This window comes from Ceratina calcarata, unplaced genomic scaffold (genome assembly GCF_001652005.2).
Source record: "Ceratina calcarata isolate Rehan_Ccalc_2016 unplaced genomic scaffold, ASM165200v1 scaffold351.2, whole genome shotgun sequence".
NCBI classification, from domain to species: domain Eukaryota; kingdom Metazoa; phylum Arthropoda; class Insecta; order Hymenoptera; family Apidae; genus Ceratina; species Ceratina calcarata.
This window is the reverse complement of record NW_017158043.1, coordinates 789176-810693: the sequence shown is the minus strand read 5'-3', so window position 1 is coordinate 810693 and position 21518 is coordinate 789176. Positions and strand designations below refer to the sequence as shown.

The 21518-nt window shown below is 44.8% G+C and overlaps 1 protein-coding gene across 2 annotated transcripts in view; it reads right to left on the bottom strand.

The window, feature by feature from the left end:
• Positions 1-124: 124 nt before the first annotated feature.
• if (integrin subunit alpha inflated) overlaps positions 125-21518 on the bottom strand; it is a 54734-nt gene continuing 33340 nt past the window's right edge. The window contains exons 5-13 of one of the 2 annotated variants that reach the window (XM_018025381.2): positions 16017-16078; positions 7910-7958; positions 7292-7366; positions 5736-5911; positions 5211-5449; positions 4369-4984; positions 3349-4251; positions 1099-3195; positions 125-1013 (exon numbers count right to left, since the gene is read on the bottom strand). In XM_018025381.2, coding sequence (XP_017880870.1) covers positions 921-1013; positions 1099-3195; positions 3349-4251; positions 4369-4984; positions 5211-5449; positions 5736-5911; positions 7292-7366; positions 7910-7958; positions 16017-16078 — 4310 coding nt within the window. In that variant the 3' untranslated portion in view covers positions 125-920. The remainder of the gene's footprint in view (positions 1014-1098; positions 3196-3348; positions 4252-4368; positions 4985-5210; positions 5450-5735; positions 5912-7291; positions 7367-7909; positions 7959-16016; positions 16079-21518) is intronic. The other variant, XM_018025382.2, reaches the window with a different exon arrangement.

Sequence of the window (21518 nt, the reverse complement as noted above, 5' to 3'; positions counted from 1 at the left end):
CTATTATTATGTCATTGTGGTTTTTCTACTAAACTGATAATAAAAATTAACTTTCCGAAATTACTTTAACAGAGTTCCTATTCAGGCCAGTAACAATAAGATATTAGACATTACAGTAATAATATTATGTATATCTTTTCATTTTAATATTTCATCTTAAGTCTGTATGTACAAATCAGTTCCTACATTCCCGTTTTTTTTGTCGATATTCGTTTACTTTCTACACAGTTATTAATATGCGTTAGCTCAACTCCTCTCTGAACATTTTTTAGTAACAAATCTATAATTTACAAGATTATACACATATAGAACCGAGGCAAGTCCCGGTTTCATGTTACAACGCTGTATCTTATACGTTATTCGATGTTATAGTATAGAAATAGTGTTTAATAAATAATCGACGTTAGCTGTACTTCGTTTTAAGAGACAGAAAAAATATGTCAACGACGTATGAGATTTCTGTACATGAGAAACCATTCTCTTTTCTCCGAGTCATTCTGATCGTAATCATATTTTATCAGAAGAGTTCGTTCGATCGTCTTTCGAGTTCTTGAAAGTAAGCAGTTTCGTTTCGAAGTAAGAAACAAGTACAGTCTGTGTACTCGAGTCATAAACGCATTTTCTGGAGACCATCCCTTCAGCCTTCACAGCGAATCGGTCGTTGCTCGTTGCCGAACGAGCAGCTTAAGTAAATTAATTAGTTTAAAAAAGATATAATAAAGAAAAACCTCCTGACTAGAGACTTGCATTATCGAGCTGGAAGGAGTATTCAGTGGCAGTAGAGAAAAACCTCTTTCACGGCAGTTTCCTCGTTTGCAAAGGCACTCGCGATTTAGGTTTTCTATGATGAAGAGAGGATCAAGGCATTTCTTGGCTTATTTTTGAGAATTCGTTCCACTGATCGACTCTTCGCTCGTTGTTCAATGATCGTCACCCTGCTGGAAATGACCATTTCTATTTAATGGTTGCCTCTCCGGGGCGTCCGTGGGCCTGTTCCTCTTAAAGAATCCACACTATAAAAGAAATAGAAGCGTATCGTTAAAATAATGTTCTCGCCGAGAAAGCGATTTTACGTAAGGGTGATGTGCATGAACGAACCTTGTAGAGAAGGAAGATAAGCAGCAACAGGATGATGGCTCCAGCACAGGCGGCCAGTACCACGACCCAGAGTGGAATAACGTCCGGCGCAGATGGTGTTATACTCGGCTCGACGTTCGTCTTAATTTCGTGACTTTTGGTCACCTGTTCGGCAGGTGTGCCTATGAACGGTTGCTTAGTGACTCGAGCCACTAATTTAGTCGACACTCTCACTTTCTCTTGAGGCACGGCTTTATTCAATGTCCTCGCGTCCACCCTGTACCTGGCCGCAATCCAGACTTCCTGATCCTTTTTCAAGGGGCCCAAAACGCATCTCAGCGTAACACATTTTACGCTATCGCAAGGACTACCCGACCCTAGCGATTTAAGAGTGTTTTCGGGTTCTTTCCCGGACTCCAATGACCCTTGACTCAAGAAGGGATCGTTCTCGAGATCTCTGGGTTTTCTATGAAGCCTCTCGAACTTTATAAACTCGTTCACATCGACCATATCACTTTCCCGTTTGTATCTAGATTTCTCGTACGTGTTCGAATCCCCGAACGGTTCTTCGTCCTCGTTCAAATTTTCGTGATTGTCCCTGCCATAAATTCTACTGGTCACTCTTCGATCTTCCGTTCGCCTTTCTTCGTGAGTGCTAGAATATCTAGACTCGTATTCCTTTTCTACGTTCTCTTGACCAGGCTCTTCGTTCCACGACGTGCTGTAATCCTTCGATTCGTAGCCCGATTGTGGAATATTATAAGTTCGTTCTTCAGAGTAGGAGAAAGAACCCTGAAGTGGGAACCTCCTGCCGTCTTTCAATACGATGAAACCCTTTCCACTAGAATCGACTAAAAGCTCACCCTCTGTTTTCAAAAATCTGCTGTCTCTCCCCTCGGACGCGTCAGAGACGTAACTAGGACCTCCGGAACGATCCTGAAGAGGGAACACAGAACCGTCCTGGAATTCGATGTAATCTCTCCTATCGGCCGAAGTTCTGAATCTTGACATGAACTGAACGAAATGTTTGCCTTGTCTGTTGTACAGCTCATAACCGCTCGCAGACTGCGACAGAGAACCGAACAATCTTTCCAATTCCTGAGTGGAAGTGACGTTACGCAACTGGAACCCGAACTCTCCTCCCCGAACAGTCTCTTCCCGATTACCAGTGACGATCCCGCTCTCCGTCACTTGATGCCCCATAGAAGAACTACCGTATCTCCTCTCCTCCTCCAATCTTGTCCTTTCCTCCTGTCTTCGAATCTCCGCTTGCTCCTCTCTCCTTTTCTCTTCCTCCTGTCTTCGAATCTCTGCTTGCTCTACTCTCCTTTCTTCCTCCAGTCTTCGAGCCTCTGCCTCTTGCCTCCTTCGCTCTTCCTCTTGTTTCCTTCTCAGTTCCGTTTCCTGTTGCCTCTGATAATACAGACGTTCCTGCTCCTCTCTCTGCCGTTGCACGGCCAGCATCTCGTTCTTTTTCCTCAGATGCTCCAGTCGAGCCTCTTCTTCTTGTCTGACGCGTTGTTCTTCTTGCTGCCTTCTTAATAACTCTTGGTGTCTTCTGTCGTCGCTGTAGTTCACATTAGCTTCGGTCGTGCCCGATTGGAACGTGCGATCTCTAGAAACGCTGGCCTCGCCCCAGCGAGCCTCAAAACTCTGATTCACGCGTGTTCCGTGACTCTCGTAACCAGGAACTCTCATTCCCAGAGTACTGCTGCTATCCGTGGGCCGGAAACCACTGCCGAGAGTGTCGCTGTAACCACCGGACTCTGTGTGGAAGATCACTCCTCTGTTCCCGGCGCTCAAATCCCCGGTACTCACGGAGCCAGTCCCCGAAGTGTTCTGAGTGTAGGTCGTGATCAAGACGTTTGGCTCATTCCCCGTGTTGGATAACTGAAATCTATTCGTCTCGCTAGTGATCACTTTGGTTGACGACGATGACGAGTGACGAGATTTCTGGACGTCCGAACTGTCTCCAGTATGGATCTCCACTTCCTTCTGCAGTTTACTTTTGTCCACCTCGAATCCCCGTTGCACGTTGATCGTCCTGCCCGACGGGGACTCGTCCAAGATTACTCCAGACGGGTCCGAGTGATGGTACAGTCTTTTACGTTGCTCCAACTGAAACAGACACGTTTTTTAAATATAAGTACTATACAGGATTTATTGTACGAGTTGTGCAAAGTTAAGAAATTCTTGTCAAATTTCGTAAAAAAATCAATGACTGAATAATTTTTATCAATTCGTTCGTTAATCAATTAAAAACTGGCGTACCTTCAAGCTCAGGTAATTCGCGTTCGCAGGCTCGCAAGCTATAGGTCCAGAAGTCTCAGGCTGCTCCAGCAAATACAGTAACTCGTTCCCAGCCAAGGTTTGCGCAGGCCAAACGAGAAAAGCTTCCGCTTCGACGACGTCCGATGGACCTTGGTTCCTAATCGTATAATTATGGGTCATAGCCGGTCCGAACTCTGCCTCCGTAGTGACGTTCACCTCGCTGGTATAATTATCAGGATTGTAATACAAATCCTTCGGTTTGCTCTCGCCGTCTATGCGCAAATTCGTCTCGATCCAAATTGGCAATTTCAGAGAGTACTGATTGTCTCCGATCGTGTTCGGATTCTCCGGGTTAGTAGTGTTCACGTCCATTTCGAATTCGTACACAGGTTTCATACCGTGCGACGTGACGGGCTGTAACAACACCCTGAATTTCACCATTCCGTTCTTTTGCAACGGATTGCCGATGTCGCAGCGAAGGGTGTTGTTGTTCGACTGTTTCGGCGCCGAACATTGAACAGGCACACCCATCACCTCGATCTTCTCCACTTTGATGTAATCGATACCGGCTGGTAGTTGCAAGTTGTATGTCGACTCGAAAGCGTCCTCGCCCCTGTTCTCCACTAGAACGTCTAGCTTGAGACGTTCGCCGGAGCCCAGCAGGTACTTGTGCACGTTCGATGTCACGCTCATTTGAAGATCCGGAATGCACACGTTGTCGGGGCCGCAGTTCTTTCTGATGGACAGAGAGTCCTTCCTGGACGTCGTCGAGCCGAGAACGGGTCTAAGCCCGATCTTCGGGTCTCGCGCTCGGTTGTCCTCGTACCGTTCTTCGTCGAGGCTCATTCTCATCTCCGCGTCCAGAGACGTCAGCTTGTCGCGAATGTTAGGCGTCACGTACACCTGTAAGAGATAAATTTTGTCAATGTGAAAAGTGTATCAGAAGTTTATATCGACGTAAACTCGTGTAAACCCTTCGCGAACGAACGTGATAGTTTGAAGTATTATAATTACACCGACCTGAACCGTGCGACAGAATTGCTGATCCTTCTCCACGATGATCGTGCGATTCATCATGTTCCTTCCTTCGAGCTCCAAGAAGAACAGTCTTGGACTTTTAGTCTTCTTCACGTCCAGCACGTATTGAATGTTAAAATTATGCCTCGCGAAGACCCCTTCGCCGGTATATTTGAAACAAGCTTTCAAGGGGAAGCAAGTGACTCTGCTTCCGTCTGACAACGTGCAATTCGGGTCGCTCAGTGAAATCAGTTTCGATTCTTGATCGAAGGACACGTAGGAGTCCATCTTGATCACCGGCCGAGATCTGAAGAACACAGCGGCGCCGGAATCGTAGGCGCCAACCACCAGATCGGGATAACGATTTCCGTCCAGGTCGAGGCCGCCGGCCACGGAAAATCCGAAAGTGCGAATCGGCACGTCGAGATTCTCAGCGTCGATCACTTGGGAATATTTTTCCAGCACGCCGGTCGGCGAACCGTGGTAGATGTACACCGCTCCGCGACCTCGTAGACCACCGTAAGGAGCACCCACCGCGAAGTCGCCGTAGCCGTCACGGTCGATGTCCCCGAGCGAGGCTAGTGACAACCCGAATCGTCCTCGGTTGCTCTCCCCGTCTCTGGGAGACAACGATAAACAATTATCTCTGGAGTTCAACGTTCTACGTATACGAGCTCCGATCCATTCACACTTTTTATGAATGAATTCGAGCTCCTAATAGATTGTATCAAACAGAAACAGAAACTTTATATTCATCTCGTGTGTAATTGCTTGTATTTACATTGAGGAATGACGGAATGATAGAATAGTATATGAATCACTGTGTGAATCGTTGCGTGAAGTACCTAGAATCGACTTTGCGGAATTTTTCGGGTCCGCTGCCTTGATAGATCACATAGACCCTTCCGGTTTCGATGGTCATTTCCGGGTTATCCGGCACCGTGTACATAGGCGCACCGACTATGAGATCGTCCAACCCATCGCCGTCGACGTCACCGGAAGCAACGGCGTAACCGAAATAAGCGCCCATTTGTTCCCCGGTGATATTGCGAGGATTCGTCATGTTCGAGGTGAAGAGAATGACCTGCGGTAAACGATTACTCTTGACCATTCCCATTCATCTTATATTTCTAATATCGGCGCAAAGAAATGTTCAGCCGAACTTTTTTCTTTAATCGATCCACTGGACGTATTATACGTGTCGCAGAAGAATCTATTTGACGACGATATTATCGCCGTGACAAAAAGTAGTCGAAACGTTCGTTCGAAGAGAAACGGTTTCCCAGGTACTTTCTCTAACGGCGAATTAATTTCCGATCCCGGCATCTTCTTTTCCTTACAATTACCGCGTTAATATTTCATGAGCATACCTTGCCGAGGAGATCGGAGCCACGAGGTACGCCGACGGCGGTGCCGCTGTCACCGTTTCCAATAAAATCCCCGGTCGTGACAGAGTAACCCATGTAGCTATCGTCCTCAGTGGCCGGCCCTTCCTTCGTGAACATTACTCTCGTACGACTGTTCAACGGCTGTGAAAACGCTTGGCCTGTAAACCAATCGATAGAGTCAATCACGAAGTTGTACCTGCGATTCCCGACACATACTTTCCCAAACACGTTTGCTTTCTGACTACGACGTGACCCACGAAACTCGTACCTGAACATCTCCGAGATATTCCGTATCGGAGACGATTCGAACGAACAAAAAGTAGATTCTCTTAAGGTTGCATGAATCTTTACATAAAAACAATGACAAACCATTGAAATTTTAACAATTATTAGATGTTGAAATTTTAACAGTTATTAGATATTACATTAATAAAACACTGTGCAAAATTTTAGAAATTTTACGAGTCCAAAAAAGAAATGCCAAAACTGTGTATCAGAATATTAGAAATTATGCGCTAAAAATTCCTTATGACCGAGTAAAGCAAGTCCGACAATTTTCTAAAAGATCATTGCTTCAAATATTGGACACAGCTTTTCATTACACGTCCTAAACTTTTGGCAGACATCTTACGACTCATACAACCTTAAGTGCATATTTAAAAGTATCGAATAGTGAAATACGAGCTATTTCATATGAGATTGTAGTCAGAAAACTGCAGTAACAATGCACACTTGAAATCGTAAAAGCTGGATCGTAACGATTAATCTAATACAGCAACATTGAGATTATTCCAATCATTGCTACTACCAGGCAACTAAAGTGGCAGCAGACGATAGTAATTCTCAGATTTAATTAGAAGTTATTATAGGCTGCTCTTCTCTTATTATGTTTTCGTAGCTGCGGCTATACAACGCGAAGCTACGAGGAAGCCTGCACCTGTAACGTTGCTACGACGGCAGCAGTTAATGAGTAACGCTGCGTCAATCGTCAATCTGATATTAATCACTGTGGGGGTGGAGGCGTCGTCGCTTAAAAACTGTCAAGCGTACGAGATTATACGTTAATTGCAAATTAGTTCGTCGAATAATCTTTTCCTCTTGATCGTCTAGTTCTGACACTTCTCTGGTTCAGACGGTTCGACGTTTCAATCAAAACTGTTAATCACAGAAGTTAATCGCGACGTATCGGCATGAGTGGAAGCCAGATGAACATGTACGTAATTGGGGATTAATTAAAGGGGGCCAAGCGAGTGAACGGGCATGATGTTTTCCTCTCTCGAATCGATCGTCATCGTCGATACGTTCGATCAATCTTCATCGACGTTTTCGTACGTGAAGTAAAAAGCGTTTTAGAAAGCACAGGAATACGCTTAGGGTTTTGAATTTAAATTGAACATTTCGGAAACTGCGATACTTGGTCTCTGAGCGTGACAAGCAACGTTGTTAATTTGTTGATTAAAGGCGTTTGAATGGGGGCATGGTTTTAGACACGTCGACACTTTTTAGATTAGGGCACGCCTTCAAGTACGACGCGTTACCTTCTGCTTCAGGGGCGAACAACATCGACGCTACGAACTTCAACCTCATAGCGGTGCTGATCGAGTACATTTGACCTGGAATCGTTCAACGAAAGCCTCTAAATCATTTGAAAGTTTCGATACCACCCGAATAGCTGTAGCAGCCGTATCGTTCCATTTGCCCAGGGGTTATCAAAGCTCGATCATTGTATTTTTCGATCCAGTGAATGTTCACTGTTGAATTAGTGGGTGAAGGGAGGATTCGAATCGATTTCTTACAAGTCTGATTCACTCATCAGAATTAGGGAAATTTTAAGTTCTCGTCCGGTTCTTATTTCTATTTACAATTTTTGGACGATTATGGTCGATCTTGAATAAGACACGTTTTATTATGGTACAATAAATTAACTTAAATATGATCTACCATTTATTTAGTACCTACTGCTATTGAAGATGTAGCACTACTATTAAGAATCGAAAACAGTGATGATGACACGACAGTATAGAATTTCAGATTTCTAGCTGCTTCGAATATTTGGCATTCGATTACGAATCGATGCACGTATTTAAAACTCTATCTAGGGTGTCGCGTTTCAAGAAAATCAAAGACTTTGAATAAGTATCGAGAAAGAATCTTACCTTGCCAGTACCAACTGCCTGGCGCCCCGATGAAGAGCCTCTCACCGTTCTGAAATGGATAGAAAGGTGCGCCGTTAGAGAAATTAATCGACGTCAAATAACTGAACGTTCGGAGCTTTCACTACAGCCCTTTTTTATCAGGTAAATCGTGTATCTTTAACAGGCTTCTTCAGATTTCTTTCACCTGTACCACGAGCGTACCATTAACGCCGGGAATAAATCAGACCCGCTGCCGTTTCATTCGAGTATTTCACCTTCGTCGAAGCTGATTTTTCAATCGAACAAATTATACAGATCTATGCACATTCATTTATTCTCTACGTTCAGTGCCAGATTAAGATACGATCCTGAATTTGTTTTTAATTGAAAAAACGTGTAGATCGTACGCGCGCCGCATGCTATCGACGTACCATTATACGGTGGGGCAACTGGGATAGACACGCACGGGATCGAGGCAGCAACCAGCATGATTGCCGAGTCACGATTTTTCCGAGCCGCGGGCGGTGCAACCAGGAAACGGACGCACCCACGAAAGTTCAATTTTTCTCCAATCTAAAAGATAATGGCGCGAGATAAAGGACGGAAAGAATCGCGCGCACGAGCCCGAGACGCGATAAATCAGCGACTCGTATATACGTACACTGCCGCTCAAAAGTACCCGGATACTTGCCATTTCTTTATTGCATGCTCAATGTGCTCGTGACAACGAGTGTCGGTGACGAACGACGTGACAAAACTTACCGACCTAGAAACCCTTATAAAAATGAATCACGATTTAAACGCGTCGATTCGATAAGATATCGTATATCAAACCTATGACACGTTCTAACGAAACACGTTAATGATCTAATAAATCTCGTCATCGATTGATAAGATTTTTAATGAAACGGACGTACACGCATCTCTTACGGCATAACTTACTTACGAGGAAGGAAGTGTGTACGTACTTTTGAACGATAGTGTAAATCCGCGCGTATTTACGTGTTGTACGTATGCTAGCTGCAGCGCGTTGCGCGTCACGCATCTTAAATCGGTTTCGTGGCCTTCGCGATCCATCGTACACGCTTCTATTTGCGGAAAACGCCTGTTTGCGGAAAAATTGCTGATCGACCGCTATGGAATCGACGCCGACTCCGGCGAGTACCGAACTGCTTCTCCGTCGATCAGGAAAAAATGATAGGAACGCGGTTGTCGCTTCGGCGAACGGAGAAACAACATATTTGGAACGAGACGGGTGAGGTAATCGAAATAGAAATCGATGAGACGTGGAGTGCAAACTCTAAATAGTCTAAATAGTTTCGTCTCGTAAGGAATTGTAATAATTCTAATATTTACGTCAAATAGAAAATTGATTCCACGTATTCGTCATACGAAAGAATCGCTCATGTAGATATTTAAATGAAATTTATCAAATGGAGATGCTCATTAATTTCCAATAATAATCTATTGTGAAAGGTAAGCTTATTTGTACAAATAAAATTAAAAAAATGAAATCCAAACAGAGATTACTTTTCTCGCGTAAATATTATGAATTGAACTAAAATAATATTACTACTTCTTTAAATTATTTAAAACATCTCGATTCTATGCACTGCGCGTCTTCGATGTCAAACCAATGAATTAAAACTTTCAATACCGGAAGCAGCGCGCACAATCACTTATAATACGCATTCATTAAAAGCCACTTACATGCAAATCGCAAATACGATCATTAAAAAGTAATTTTTAGATGTAGCTCAACATCTTTATGAACGCGATGCGTAACCCATTACGCAAGCCTGCATATTAACGTGGCTTCCTGCAACCATTCGTTACACTAGCTTATTCATCGTACGAGGCATGCCAGATTAAAAGCGTGTAACGTGAATCAAGAACGTGTCACAATCTCGTTCGATGATCAATAAAGCACGTTCGCGTTCGCACACTTCCCTGATTCTCCGTCGTACGCTCGATCCGTCGTTGCATCGGTCGCTCGAGTGCCACTCGAGATCGTCGACATACCACCGTATAGTGGCCGAACCTGCGTATCGCTCGTTCCCAGCCGATGCGACACAGGGAAACTTTCCGGGTACTTTTACTCGTCTGACACGCACGGTCTTATACCACTTGGCCGTGGCGAGACGCGTGAGAAAAATTCAATTCGTAAGCTCGCACATGCAGTAAACGAATCGAGCTACGGTCTCTGAGAAAGGGTCGTACGATAGATTTAAAAGAGCTGCACGATAAGAAATATCTGCATAGATTTACCTCGCTATTGACTCTATTATTGAAAAACATATATTTAATATCTCGGTTTAGCTGAATAAAATTCTGCCACTTCCTAAGAAGAGAAACGAGCTAAAGAAGCGAGTCTAAGGAAGCTGTCGAAGCGAGGATCGTCACGACGAACGAATACTGTATTAAAATTCAATGTCCCATTATCCAATCTGCGGCTGACAATGAAGCCAGAATCATTAACAGAACGTTCGAACACTCGCGTGCACGCAAATGCGCGTTTAACGCGGTGTAACGGTAAGACTCATGCAGCCTTATCTAACGGCGATGCAACAGTAATAAAGACCGTATCTCGCATACATATTAATCAACGTTAGACTGGCACGTGAGCGATCGCAGGAAGCTGAATCCACGAGCCACGATAACATCATGAATGAAATCAACTTTCTTTTTTGACGTCTCGGGGGATAGCGCTATAAGTCGCTCGCGTTTCATTATTTTTGTACGAAAAAATTATTTTACATAGTTCATTCACAAGCAAATACGTCCTTAAAGTTTAACAAGATTCGATGGGATACTTTTTTAAAAAAATTCCCAAAGATCACCTAAATTTTTAGCGGACACGGATACAGCCCCTTAAATATTAATGACTTGAATAGAATTTACAATTGCATCGAATAGCCTCGGGACAATCTCATTGATCCAACGGATTCAAACAATTCGAATCGTAGGAATTGGACTCGTCGAGTTCGTTTCCAGCGAGGTTTCGTAGATAGTAAGGATGACCTTCGTGGGAAGGTCTGTGTCGAGATTCCGCTTAAATATCGCCGGGATCAAAGTGTTAATCGCGGTACAATGTCGACGTACGTTCTCGCGATGCACCTACGCGTGCGATCCGACGCCCACGCGCGAGCACGTCGTCGCATAGAACGCATTGCTTCGCGATAGAATCCAACGAGGGGAACGAGAAATACGGAAATACCGTGGCGGAGATTAGGCGGAGATGCGAACGAAGGGGAAAGTTATACGATTGCTCGTTGAATGCGCGAGAACAGTTGTCGGCCACGATTTAACGCACGGATCTGCATTCGAGTTAATGCAATTGAATACTGCAGAGTATGCAAGTATTCGTTACATGAATTTTTACAGATTTAATGCAGATTATTAAAGGATTTTTTTAATAAGTCGTTATACGAAATGCAATTCGAATAAACCGACCGAGGATCGAAGAACAATTGTTCTGACCGTTTACACTCGATTTCTTCGGAAATTTCGTTTCTAACGTGACAGACGAGTGCAAAGGGTCAATTTCGGTACAGGGTACGTTCCGTGAGATCGAGGAACGAAATTAAATAATTGATTCACGGTTTGGAAACGTGAGGCGGAAAGGCCGTTACGTGGACGCGTCGTACGAAGCGCGTAACACACGCGGCACGGCTTCGAGAGAGAGCGAGAGAGGAGGAGGAGGAGAGAGCGGAAGGTAAGGAAAGGGGCACGTTCGCGACACGGCACGACGACGGCAGCCGGCAGGAATAGTAGGAACGACAGGGTAGTCTCAGGTGGCCATTTAAGGCACGGACATTTCGTTCTGTCACCGTGTTCCGTGTTCACCGTCGGCCAGCGTTCCGAGGAGGCCACCTACGCGCCGCTCCTCGTCCTCCTCTCCTAGGCGGTTGCATTGTTTTATAAACGGCCGCCATTTCTCATGATAAGCAGAGTAAAACGAAACTAGACACGCCGCGTCGCCGGAACGAAACCGGGGAATCCGCGCGCGGTGCCGCCGCGCCGTCACATATTCGCGCTTCACCCTCGTCCCATTAAAGATATCCTCTTCTCTCGTTCCGCGCGGAGAAACCTTGCCTCTGTTCTTTGTCCGAGCCATCTCGAGAGGCCTCGGTATTTCATAGAAGTTAACAACGTTTCAAAATCTTCGTATAAGAGAGCGTCTCGGATAAATAGAGTTTCACGCTGCCGCAGCAAATCGTTTTATATCGCCAAATAACAAGTCTGAATTACACACGACGATGAACCTCGAAGTTCAATTACGATAACTGTGTATAAAATTAAAATCGGTAAAGCATCCATGATAAAACGCGTAAAATACGACGGGGGTATGTAGCGCGAATACACGAGAAATGTAAGTAAAGCCTAGGAAGAATAATAGGAATGCATTTTCATTGCGCTCTGATAAGTGATCTTTGCTCCATTAGGACTCGTGGAACGATACTTGCGACCACTCTTACATACGATAGGCCTGCAGTGTAATTCTCCTAGTTTATAGAGTTTATGCCACTGACTCAGCGCGCTCACATTAAACGTCGCAGTAATTACACGAGAACAAAACACGGATATTTACGACGTCCTTTCTTTTCATCTTTTGTCCGAGCGTGTATTATGTTCTCTGCCAATTATGCATTCTACTAATTATCCTAATTCTCGTCTCACTCCTATTCTTCAAATGATCAAATAAACTTTTTGTTAAAATTAATTTTTCGTTTTACTGTTGCACAACATTTTAGTTGTGGAGCTTGGCGAGTCTAATAATAATAATAGATGGGATTTCCGAGGTTGGCGGAGAGAGAGCGAGAACGGTTGTTGCACCCGCGCCGCGCGGCGAAGAGCGCATCGCGGCGCACGGGGCGTGCACACACGTGACTCGGTGGCACGTTTGACATCGTCGGCCCGACGAGGAGGGTCCATTGTTCGCGTAGCGTGCGAATCGACTCGGAAACTGGCTCACAAATAATAACGTTTCTGTGCGACGATAAATAAAAGCGGACCCCGAAGTGCGGAGCATCGAGAGCTGGCGCCACTACGTAGGTAGAGGTTGCATGCGCTCTCGCGCGTTCTGCACCGACGTAACCGAGTCGAGCGGTTCTTTTCGTATGCCCCAGGATTCCACGTTAAATCTTACAATTAGCTACGACCAAACCAAGACATCCATACCGTCGTTTTTTATGCAAATGTAATCATTTGGGATATCAATTTTGAGAAATGAAATAATTTCTTACGTTGTTCACCTGCTTTCTTTGACTGTACCTACTTTCGACAGAGTGCAAATGCATTGTCTATATTTTTGTATAAATGCGCAATAAACTAACGTAGTAAGAACAATTAATTTGAACTTCAATAAAACTCGCTTTTTTCATCATTCAATAGAAATTTACTATAACAAATGACGATGTAATTATAAGAGCAATTGTCGAAATAGGATTTTGTTATAATAATCGAAGAATCACGACGCCAATTGTTTCGCCCGCAATTAGAAATAATTCTGATCTCGTTCAGGAAACTATCGTAAAAATTCGATCGACTGGCCGACGAAAATTTGCAAGCCCGTTGCGCTGGTTTTACAGCGGAGATATTAGCGAACCGGTAGCCAAGCAAATACGTGCATTTGTCGAGGGAACTCGTACGACACGGCCGGGACAACAGAAGCGGACCGACGACGAGGACGGCGATCGTGGGGAGACGTCGCAGAGCGAAGGCAAAAGGGGGACCGACACGATGTACCCCCTACGGAGCAGCGCTGGCTCGGATGCTTCTACACGCGAAAAATTTGCAATCGAGACAATGGCGAACGCGGTCTACACACGAAACACGACCGGCACGAGCTGGATCCCGGAGCGGCGCCGATCGCGAGGGCCGCCACGGGGTAAGAAGGCCCATCCGAGATTGAAATATAACCGGTCGCTCAAATATGTATGGGAGCATGTTGAAATTTATGCCACCGTTTCCGCGTATTCATGTGCCCGGCCAATGAGTCGTCCGGCGACTTCTGAAAAAATCCTACCCGACGCTTCAACGGTCGATAGGGTTGCCCTACGAGCTTTTCGTGTCATGAGATAGTTCAGCTCGATATGAAAGCTCGCACATAATGAATCGATCATACGAGTTCTATCCTCGATCAAATCTTTTACAAAATGCCTCTGAATCTCTTTTTAGTAATACAAGTACCCGAGTGACAGTGAGTCACGTCAAAGGAACTCGCAATAAATCTTTATGGAGTTAAAATGATTCCCTCGGTCAAAAGATTTCGCGAGAGGACCTCCCCAGAGTTATTTTCATCTGAGTAAAAGGGGGTACGCGGGTTCGTTCGTCAAATGGGAGGATCGACGATCGCGTTCGAAATCGTCTAGATCGATATCGACCGGGTATCGATCGATCTCGACTGGATCCTCTGTAGATCGGGGGATAACGCGCGGAACCAGCCACGACAAAGGTAGATATACCAGGAGCGGCGGCTTAACGCGGAGATCGATGTTCGATTGCATACTGAACGGCGTCGAGGAGCCTTCTAAATCACCGGTCTCGAGATTTAGTGCACGCGGGGATTCTCCTAGAGCGCGTCGGACGTCGACACGAAAACAGTTGACGAAAAGAATATCCGAGTGTCTTCGAGTCAATCGAACGTAGTTCTTCGTTCAATTCAATGTAGTTCTTCAAGTGTAACATTCCTATGGACAATGCGACGTGATAAATACTTACTAAACACAGCCGTTTGTACGATTCTAAAATCGGCGAATAAAGACGGAGCGAGGAGGGGGAATCGAATTTGCCTAAAATCATTGCGGCAGCGTCGCTCCACGATCCCGGGCTCGTGGGTAAAAGACACGATTGACCGCTCGTACCGCGGAGGTGGGGTATTAACATTGAATGCGAGTCGAAGTTAGACCACGGACCGCGACATGCATTAAACATACTGCCATACAGCCGGACAATTCTGAATTATACATCCGCGGAGAGATAACTGAGTGGCCGCGAAATTGTCCCACTATTTCTCAGCCCGGTAATCGAAACTGTCCCGTTCCACCGATAACGCGCCGCTCCCTCGGATCGGAACCAACCGGAAATCCTGCCTTTCTTCTCCCGAGATCAGATTGGTCTTTGGGTCAGGAGGTCCCGGAAGGAGAAAGCACGAGATCGAGATTAGAAACGAAACGGGAACGGCCGATCGTGGTCAGATCGTGCACGCACGATCTCTCCGTTGAAGCAGAGTTTCGGGTCGTCGGCATCGTCGATGGCCATCGGTGAGTCCCTTAAATATTTTTCTCGACCGCGAGAGATGAACTCGTCCGCCGAGGAAAAACATTCTTCATACGTTTCACGTACGTAGGCATTGTCCCGCACCCCGGGACTCGAGAGATAAACCGCTGACACGGTACCCACCAATTTCGAATTCGTACCTATAGCCCCAGAGGCGATACGCATCGCGACACCGGGCCACGGAGAAGGTATCGAGGCAGGTGCAACGTGTTGCGCGCACGAGTCCGGTGATCGGTTAAAAAGAAGAGAAGGGCCACGGGTCGACGCCTACGAGGGCCGATCGGTCCTCGGGATCTGCCGACCGCGGCCAGAAAATCGAGCTTTCGACGAGACAATCGTATTATATAGGAAGAGCGCCGGGCCTCGCCACGAATACGAATGGCCGGGAGGTGCGTAAGGCTGGAATTCACATTCCTGGCCATATTCGGGTTTCGCCGACCCCTCGTGTCGCCTCTTAACTCTTTCAGGACGTGGCAGGACACGTGGGGTTACCGTATTTATATCTCTCTGTGTTTACGCCAGCGACTTAAACAGTCAGACGTAGAGAGAGAGTGGCCAGGGAAATCTCGTATTTGGACTCACTCGTTGACTTCAATAGTTCCCAAGCTTGAATTTTAACTCCATCCCCGGTTCTCTTCGTTCTCGTTTGTTTGTGATTTACGAAACTGCGGGGTGACAACCCCGACAGAACCCCGCTGACATTTTTCGATTTTCCCATTACGGAAATCCGATGTTCTGTTCGTTCGTTTCACAGGTGAAAGAGATCTATTAGTTTCTTCGAAAGGGCAGAATAAATTGATCTTTCGATCGGATTAAATATAACTATGATCTATTTTTTTGGTCCTACCTTAGAGATAGCAGCGCCCAAGCCGGCTTGACAGGAACCCTGTCTATGGTATCCCCAGTACCCTGAAACGGAAGCACACAATTATATAGCGCCGTCCTTCGGTACTCCGAGTAGAGACGTCATATCTCGGTCGTTTCGTTTGAACGGACCCTTGCCCACGTACCGAGTACCCCACTAATAATTGGCCACGTACGTATCGACCCTTCGAAACGATTCCAACCGTAATTGCGCTCGACAAATAAAAGGTCGCCTCGAGACCGTTCAACCTGTTCGTTGACTCACGTCCTTTCTTAAATCAACCTAATGACTTTATTACACGATCCTCGTAAATCACGAACGAAATAAACTGTATCGTGCTGTGACGCGATCTTTCTAAGACGTTGCCGTACGAAGCTTAAGTGATTTATCGTAAACAGATTTGTTCTCGTACATCCTTTCTCCAAATTCGTTAACAGTCGTTTAAAAGGGAGTCGCGTTCATGTCGGGAGAGGTGGAAGATCTTGCGCGCGTGCATTTGCCAGACGTCTCGTACCTGACACGAGGTTACGTTTCGAAGCATCGATTAGAAAGTCGAGTTAAACGTCGCGTCGCTTTAAAGGGCTGACGCCACGCACTCCCGCACGTCTACGGAATACTGCGTGGCTGCACGCATCATTGATCCCGGATCGATCTCGAACCGTGACGCCCGTTTTCTCTCGGATCCGGCGATCGATCGATCGATCAGACTATCCCCTGCTTCCAGGAATTCTACACGACCTTCCTCACTCGAGGTGAATCCGATTAAAATTCGACTGCCAATTTCACGTTCAATTGGCGTTGACTCGGGTCAATCGATTTTATCGATGTGAATTTGATTGTTCACAGGTCTGTGTTCCTAGTATTACGTTTATGATGTTATTTAGAAAAATGTATTCAAATTTATCTTTCCTTTCGATATTTCGTGTTACCATTATTCGATTTTTCCTACGTTTTTATTAGCTCACTTTCTTGTCTGCAAATTCTGCAATTGATTTTAAAGTAACTGCTAGAAACTTGAAACTTTAAACATAGCTCAGAACTGAATGACAATACAATACTAAAAAGCAGAAAATAATTACAAAACACTTGTAAGATTTAGAACGAAAAACGTAGATTAATTGATGCATGAATAGCGCGCTCCGCGTTTTTCGTTTTAAACCTCACAAGTATTCTATAATTACTTTATAATTTTTAGTCGGTTTTAAAAACGTATATTACAAAATTTTCTTTTATTTACATAATTATTAATCTAGTATTTCAATCGTGGAAGCTTGGCTCGTGTTTAAAAGCGAATTAATTCACAGTCAGAGGATCGTGGCTAGCAACCGATCCAGAAAGCAGAGCACGTCACCATTGTACTCCCATTGTTTCCTCTAAATACATAATTCATCCGATACGAGCGACTTTTTCACGGTTATCAATTTCTACGACTCCGATCCCTGTTCCTGTCCGTGTTCCGTGTGCACGATCGCGATCTTCCACTCCCGAAGGTTTCCTACGATTTCCCGTTTTTCACCTCGTTTCGTGAACCAGTCCGAAGGTACGCGTACACGGGCCGCCGCGACGGACCGTTTTATTCGCCGATGCACTATTTCACGTTGCTGCAATTACGTGTCGTCGGTAAAAAGGGAGCGGTTATTACAGACGTTTTCTTCTGCTAATTCGTTCTTTCCGCCGGGGAATGCCCCTTCACAATCCCGCGAATATCCGCGTTTCTTTCGTGATAATTCACTGGAAGACAGCCCGCGGAAAGAAGCTGGAAAACTTACGATGCTTATACTTTACAACAGAGTTTAAGCCGAAGGCTTATCGTAGATCTAATTACGCAAAGTGTCACACATACGTCGCCGCGACACGCGATACATTTCTTTGTAAAAGAATCACGAGACTCTATTCTATTTGATCATTCACGTAGAGGATTAACGTAGTAGAGGTGTCGATGTGTGTTACGTTTAATCAGAGTCTTTCTACGAAATCGCATTCAGGAGTTCTCGCAATTTATGCATACCTATCTGCTATAGGCAGATAAGACTTTAGAAAAAAAAAACCTGATCGATAATCTATTACTGCACGTAGACTCGTGATCGAAGGCGTAAAATTTATTATCCAATTAAGAGGAAACGAAGCCAAGCCAATTACATCGAGTGGTCTATTTTCGACGCCTAATAAGATTATTAGATTTGGAAAGAGTTACAGTTTAACAACCAAGCAATTTCAGTGAAAGAGTAGTTTTCCATGTTTCAAACGGTTTGAAAGTGATCCTATCAATCTTCGTTTCAATATTCCACCAGATGAGACAGATAATAAAACCTCTGATCTATTTAATTCTCAATTCTTGCTTCAGGGATTCGTCTTTCAGAAGTCTAAATTTTTGTATGTTTGCTTCTCTAGAAAGAAAAACTCTAGTCGAAATCCGAACTGACAGAAAACACATTGAATAGTCGTCGTGAGAAGTTGCATCCTTCCTGTCTCACTGGAAGAGCTACACTTCCTGCCAGCACTTGGAAATGGCAGAGGAAAACGCAAGTAGCGAAAGACGGCGCACTGCGAGAAAGCCGACGGTTTTGATTTCGTTTCACGTGCAAGCAATTCTATCAGGTAGTCCTGACCCGTACGGAAGTTCTTTTATGTCCAACGTTATACACCGATGCACGATCAGAATGCAGAAATCCACTTGGCAAATACGATGTGTTCGTCCTCTTCCAAATAATTTCGTATGAATATAAACTCTTACAATTTTCTTCGTACAAAAGGAACATGAATTTCATTTATGTGATAACGCGTTTACAAAGTCGCGTAGAGTGAGTCCGTATTAATTAATGATTTATTCTCTATCATTTTTATCCACCATTTATTACAGCTTCGTTTCATGAATCGAACGTTATTTTTTCTTGCTGTCAAAGCGATTAACCGCGAGTCAATGAACTTCTACTTCGTCTTCTTACTACGCGTGACCCCGCAATTATATCAGAAGCAATTAATTACAGTAGATACAGAAATAATTCTTAATGAGATCCAGATAATTATTAACGAGACATGTTCAAGGTTTTAGGCCGAAGTTTCACGCGTCGAATCGACCGTCACCGCTCTGACCGACGTAACGAGCTTATGACCCGACGTAAAGGCTACCAGTAAGAAAACGATGCGTGTATATGGGAGAATATCCGGTGGGATCCAGGAGCGTGTATACACGTACAGGGTGTCGTCAGATTAGTAGAATAATGAAAACAAGAAATTGTATGAATAGATTCTCTTTTATGAAGTTTCAGTCTCAATATTTTTTAACTAATCTCGTGTTTAAATGTAAAAGGAAGCAGTGCCATATTCTGTATGAAACATGATTGAGTCGCACTATGTCAGCTACGATCTTGTGTACACAGAATTAATCACACATGCGCTTGACGTACGAATTTCACGTGTACTTAAAATGAAGTTTCATGATTGATTTCTCTGTATTTACGATATAATTCATTTTGTCTGTTATTTAAATCTGAACTCGCGACGATTCAGTGACACCCTATATGCGTACGGACAGAAGCAGGGAGCCGGGGAGCCTGTCGGTCACTTTAGACGAGCTGCCAGTCACGCAATTACATCAATCGGTCGTCGACGAGCGATCCAGCCGTGTCGAGCGCGGGAGAAAAAACGCTAGGCGACGACGCCGCCGAGCCGTAGCACCGATCGGCGCCGCCGATTCTTCGCGTGCATGCGAATAAGATCCGTGCCGGGATCGCATGCTCCTTAAACTTCGTCACTCTTCGATCCCATTATAGAGCCGGTACGCGTAGAATAAATGCCAGTATACACAGAGAACAGACACGTACGGCGTATCAAACATTATAACCAGTAGCCGTCGGCATAGATTCGTTTCCTCGGGGAATATAGCGACGATTTGTTTTGGGTATTGCAAGCAATTATTCAAAATTTCAATGCTTCGTCATTGTTTTTAGGGTTCGTACAACCTTAATTATAGTAAGTGAAAATCTAACACATCGAAAAATGGAGCTCTAAAATGAGTCTCCTATTTCTTGTAAAAAAAAGACTAACGTAGCTGTGATACGCGAGGTAACAAAGGACAAGTTCGATTAGATGATATCGTCGCCGGTCTATTTATAATTGTTCGTGTCTCGATGCTTCGCGAGGGAGCTATTCTCGTCAGTGAGAGAGTGCTCTCGAGCTTAGACCCAGGACGACTGCCACGGAAATGTTTTTACGGAGAAAGTGCTGCGAAAGCAAACGGTGCTTCCAAGCTCCGTCAGAAACAATTACATCCGTCTTTTATATAGAAACTTAATTCCGACGTTGTATAATTTTGAGAATACAGTCTAGTCACATGGAACACTATTAAACGAGCGAATAAACAAAGAAACAGTTAAGTACAGTGAGTCACTGTTCGAATATAAAGGAAATTGTTTTATTTGGATAGGATAATACGCGTTTCGAGAATTGAATTAGAACGGTGAAAGTGTTCACACATTATACGAGCACACGACGCTTAATCGAGTCGCACGGAATGAATGGAGCTACTGTAATTCTGATTCCGCGTAAATGTGTAAGTGCGTCGACACGCGATTAAGTATCCGCCATCGAGCCACTTTACAAATTAAAACCGATCGAAGGTCGTCATGAACTTCATCGATAAACGAAATATCTCCACTTGCATTACATATAAACGAGTAAACGCGGATTGTTAATTATTATAGCCCGAGACGTCATGTACGATTCTCCACGAAGTAAATCAAAGAAATAAAGAGTAACGTATGATCGGATTGTTAGATGTGTTGATCGGCGACGAATCTGTTGTCACGGGAGTCGGGAGACGACGCAGCGTGAAAGCAGCGAGATTACACCGTCGTCGAGAACCGAGCAAGAAGAAAATCGGCGTGAAACAGACGAAGCCACGCCGCCGCCGTCCAAGCTCATTTCCGAGGAGCAACAATTTGAAGAGCGCGAGCCGCAATAAAATCGCAATAAGAGCGGATCGTTCTTATTGCCACGCGGAATTCGAGATCTTGTCAACGACATTCTTGACCCTAATACTTCGCCCGCGGGGACGGATTGAACGTGATCTTTATTTATCTCTCGAATAGAAATCCCTTTTACTATACGTCACAGAATAACGTTTTCACTTTTCATATTTCATACGTCGAAGCATTTATTTTATGAATTCGGCAGGCAAGAAATGCGTAGGCGTTCGAGATCGGCAACACCATCGTAATTCGAGCAAGATCTAGTGCTAATTGGGCTCGTTAGAACTAGCGCCGAGTCAGTGGTAAGGCGTCTTCTAATTACGATTTCTTCATTTGCTTTTTTTTCCTTCTCTTTCTCCCGACTTCTTTGCTCGGGTTCGACGACAACGACGACGACCGTTCGCAACTACGGCTTCTCTCGACGCAGTTACCAGCGGCGATTCATTGCCACTTTCACTGGACCGTTGATGCCACTGCCACTGCTCGTGTTCCTTGGATGTGACGTTTCACTGTT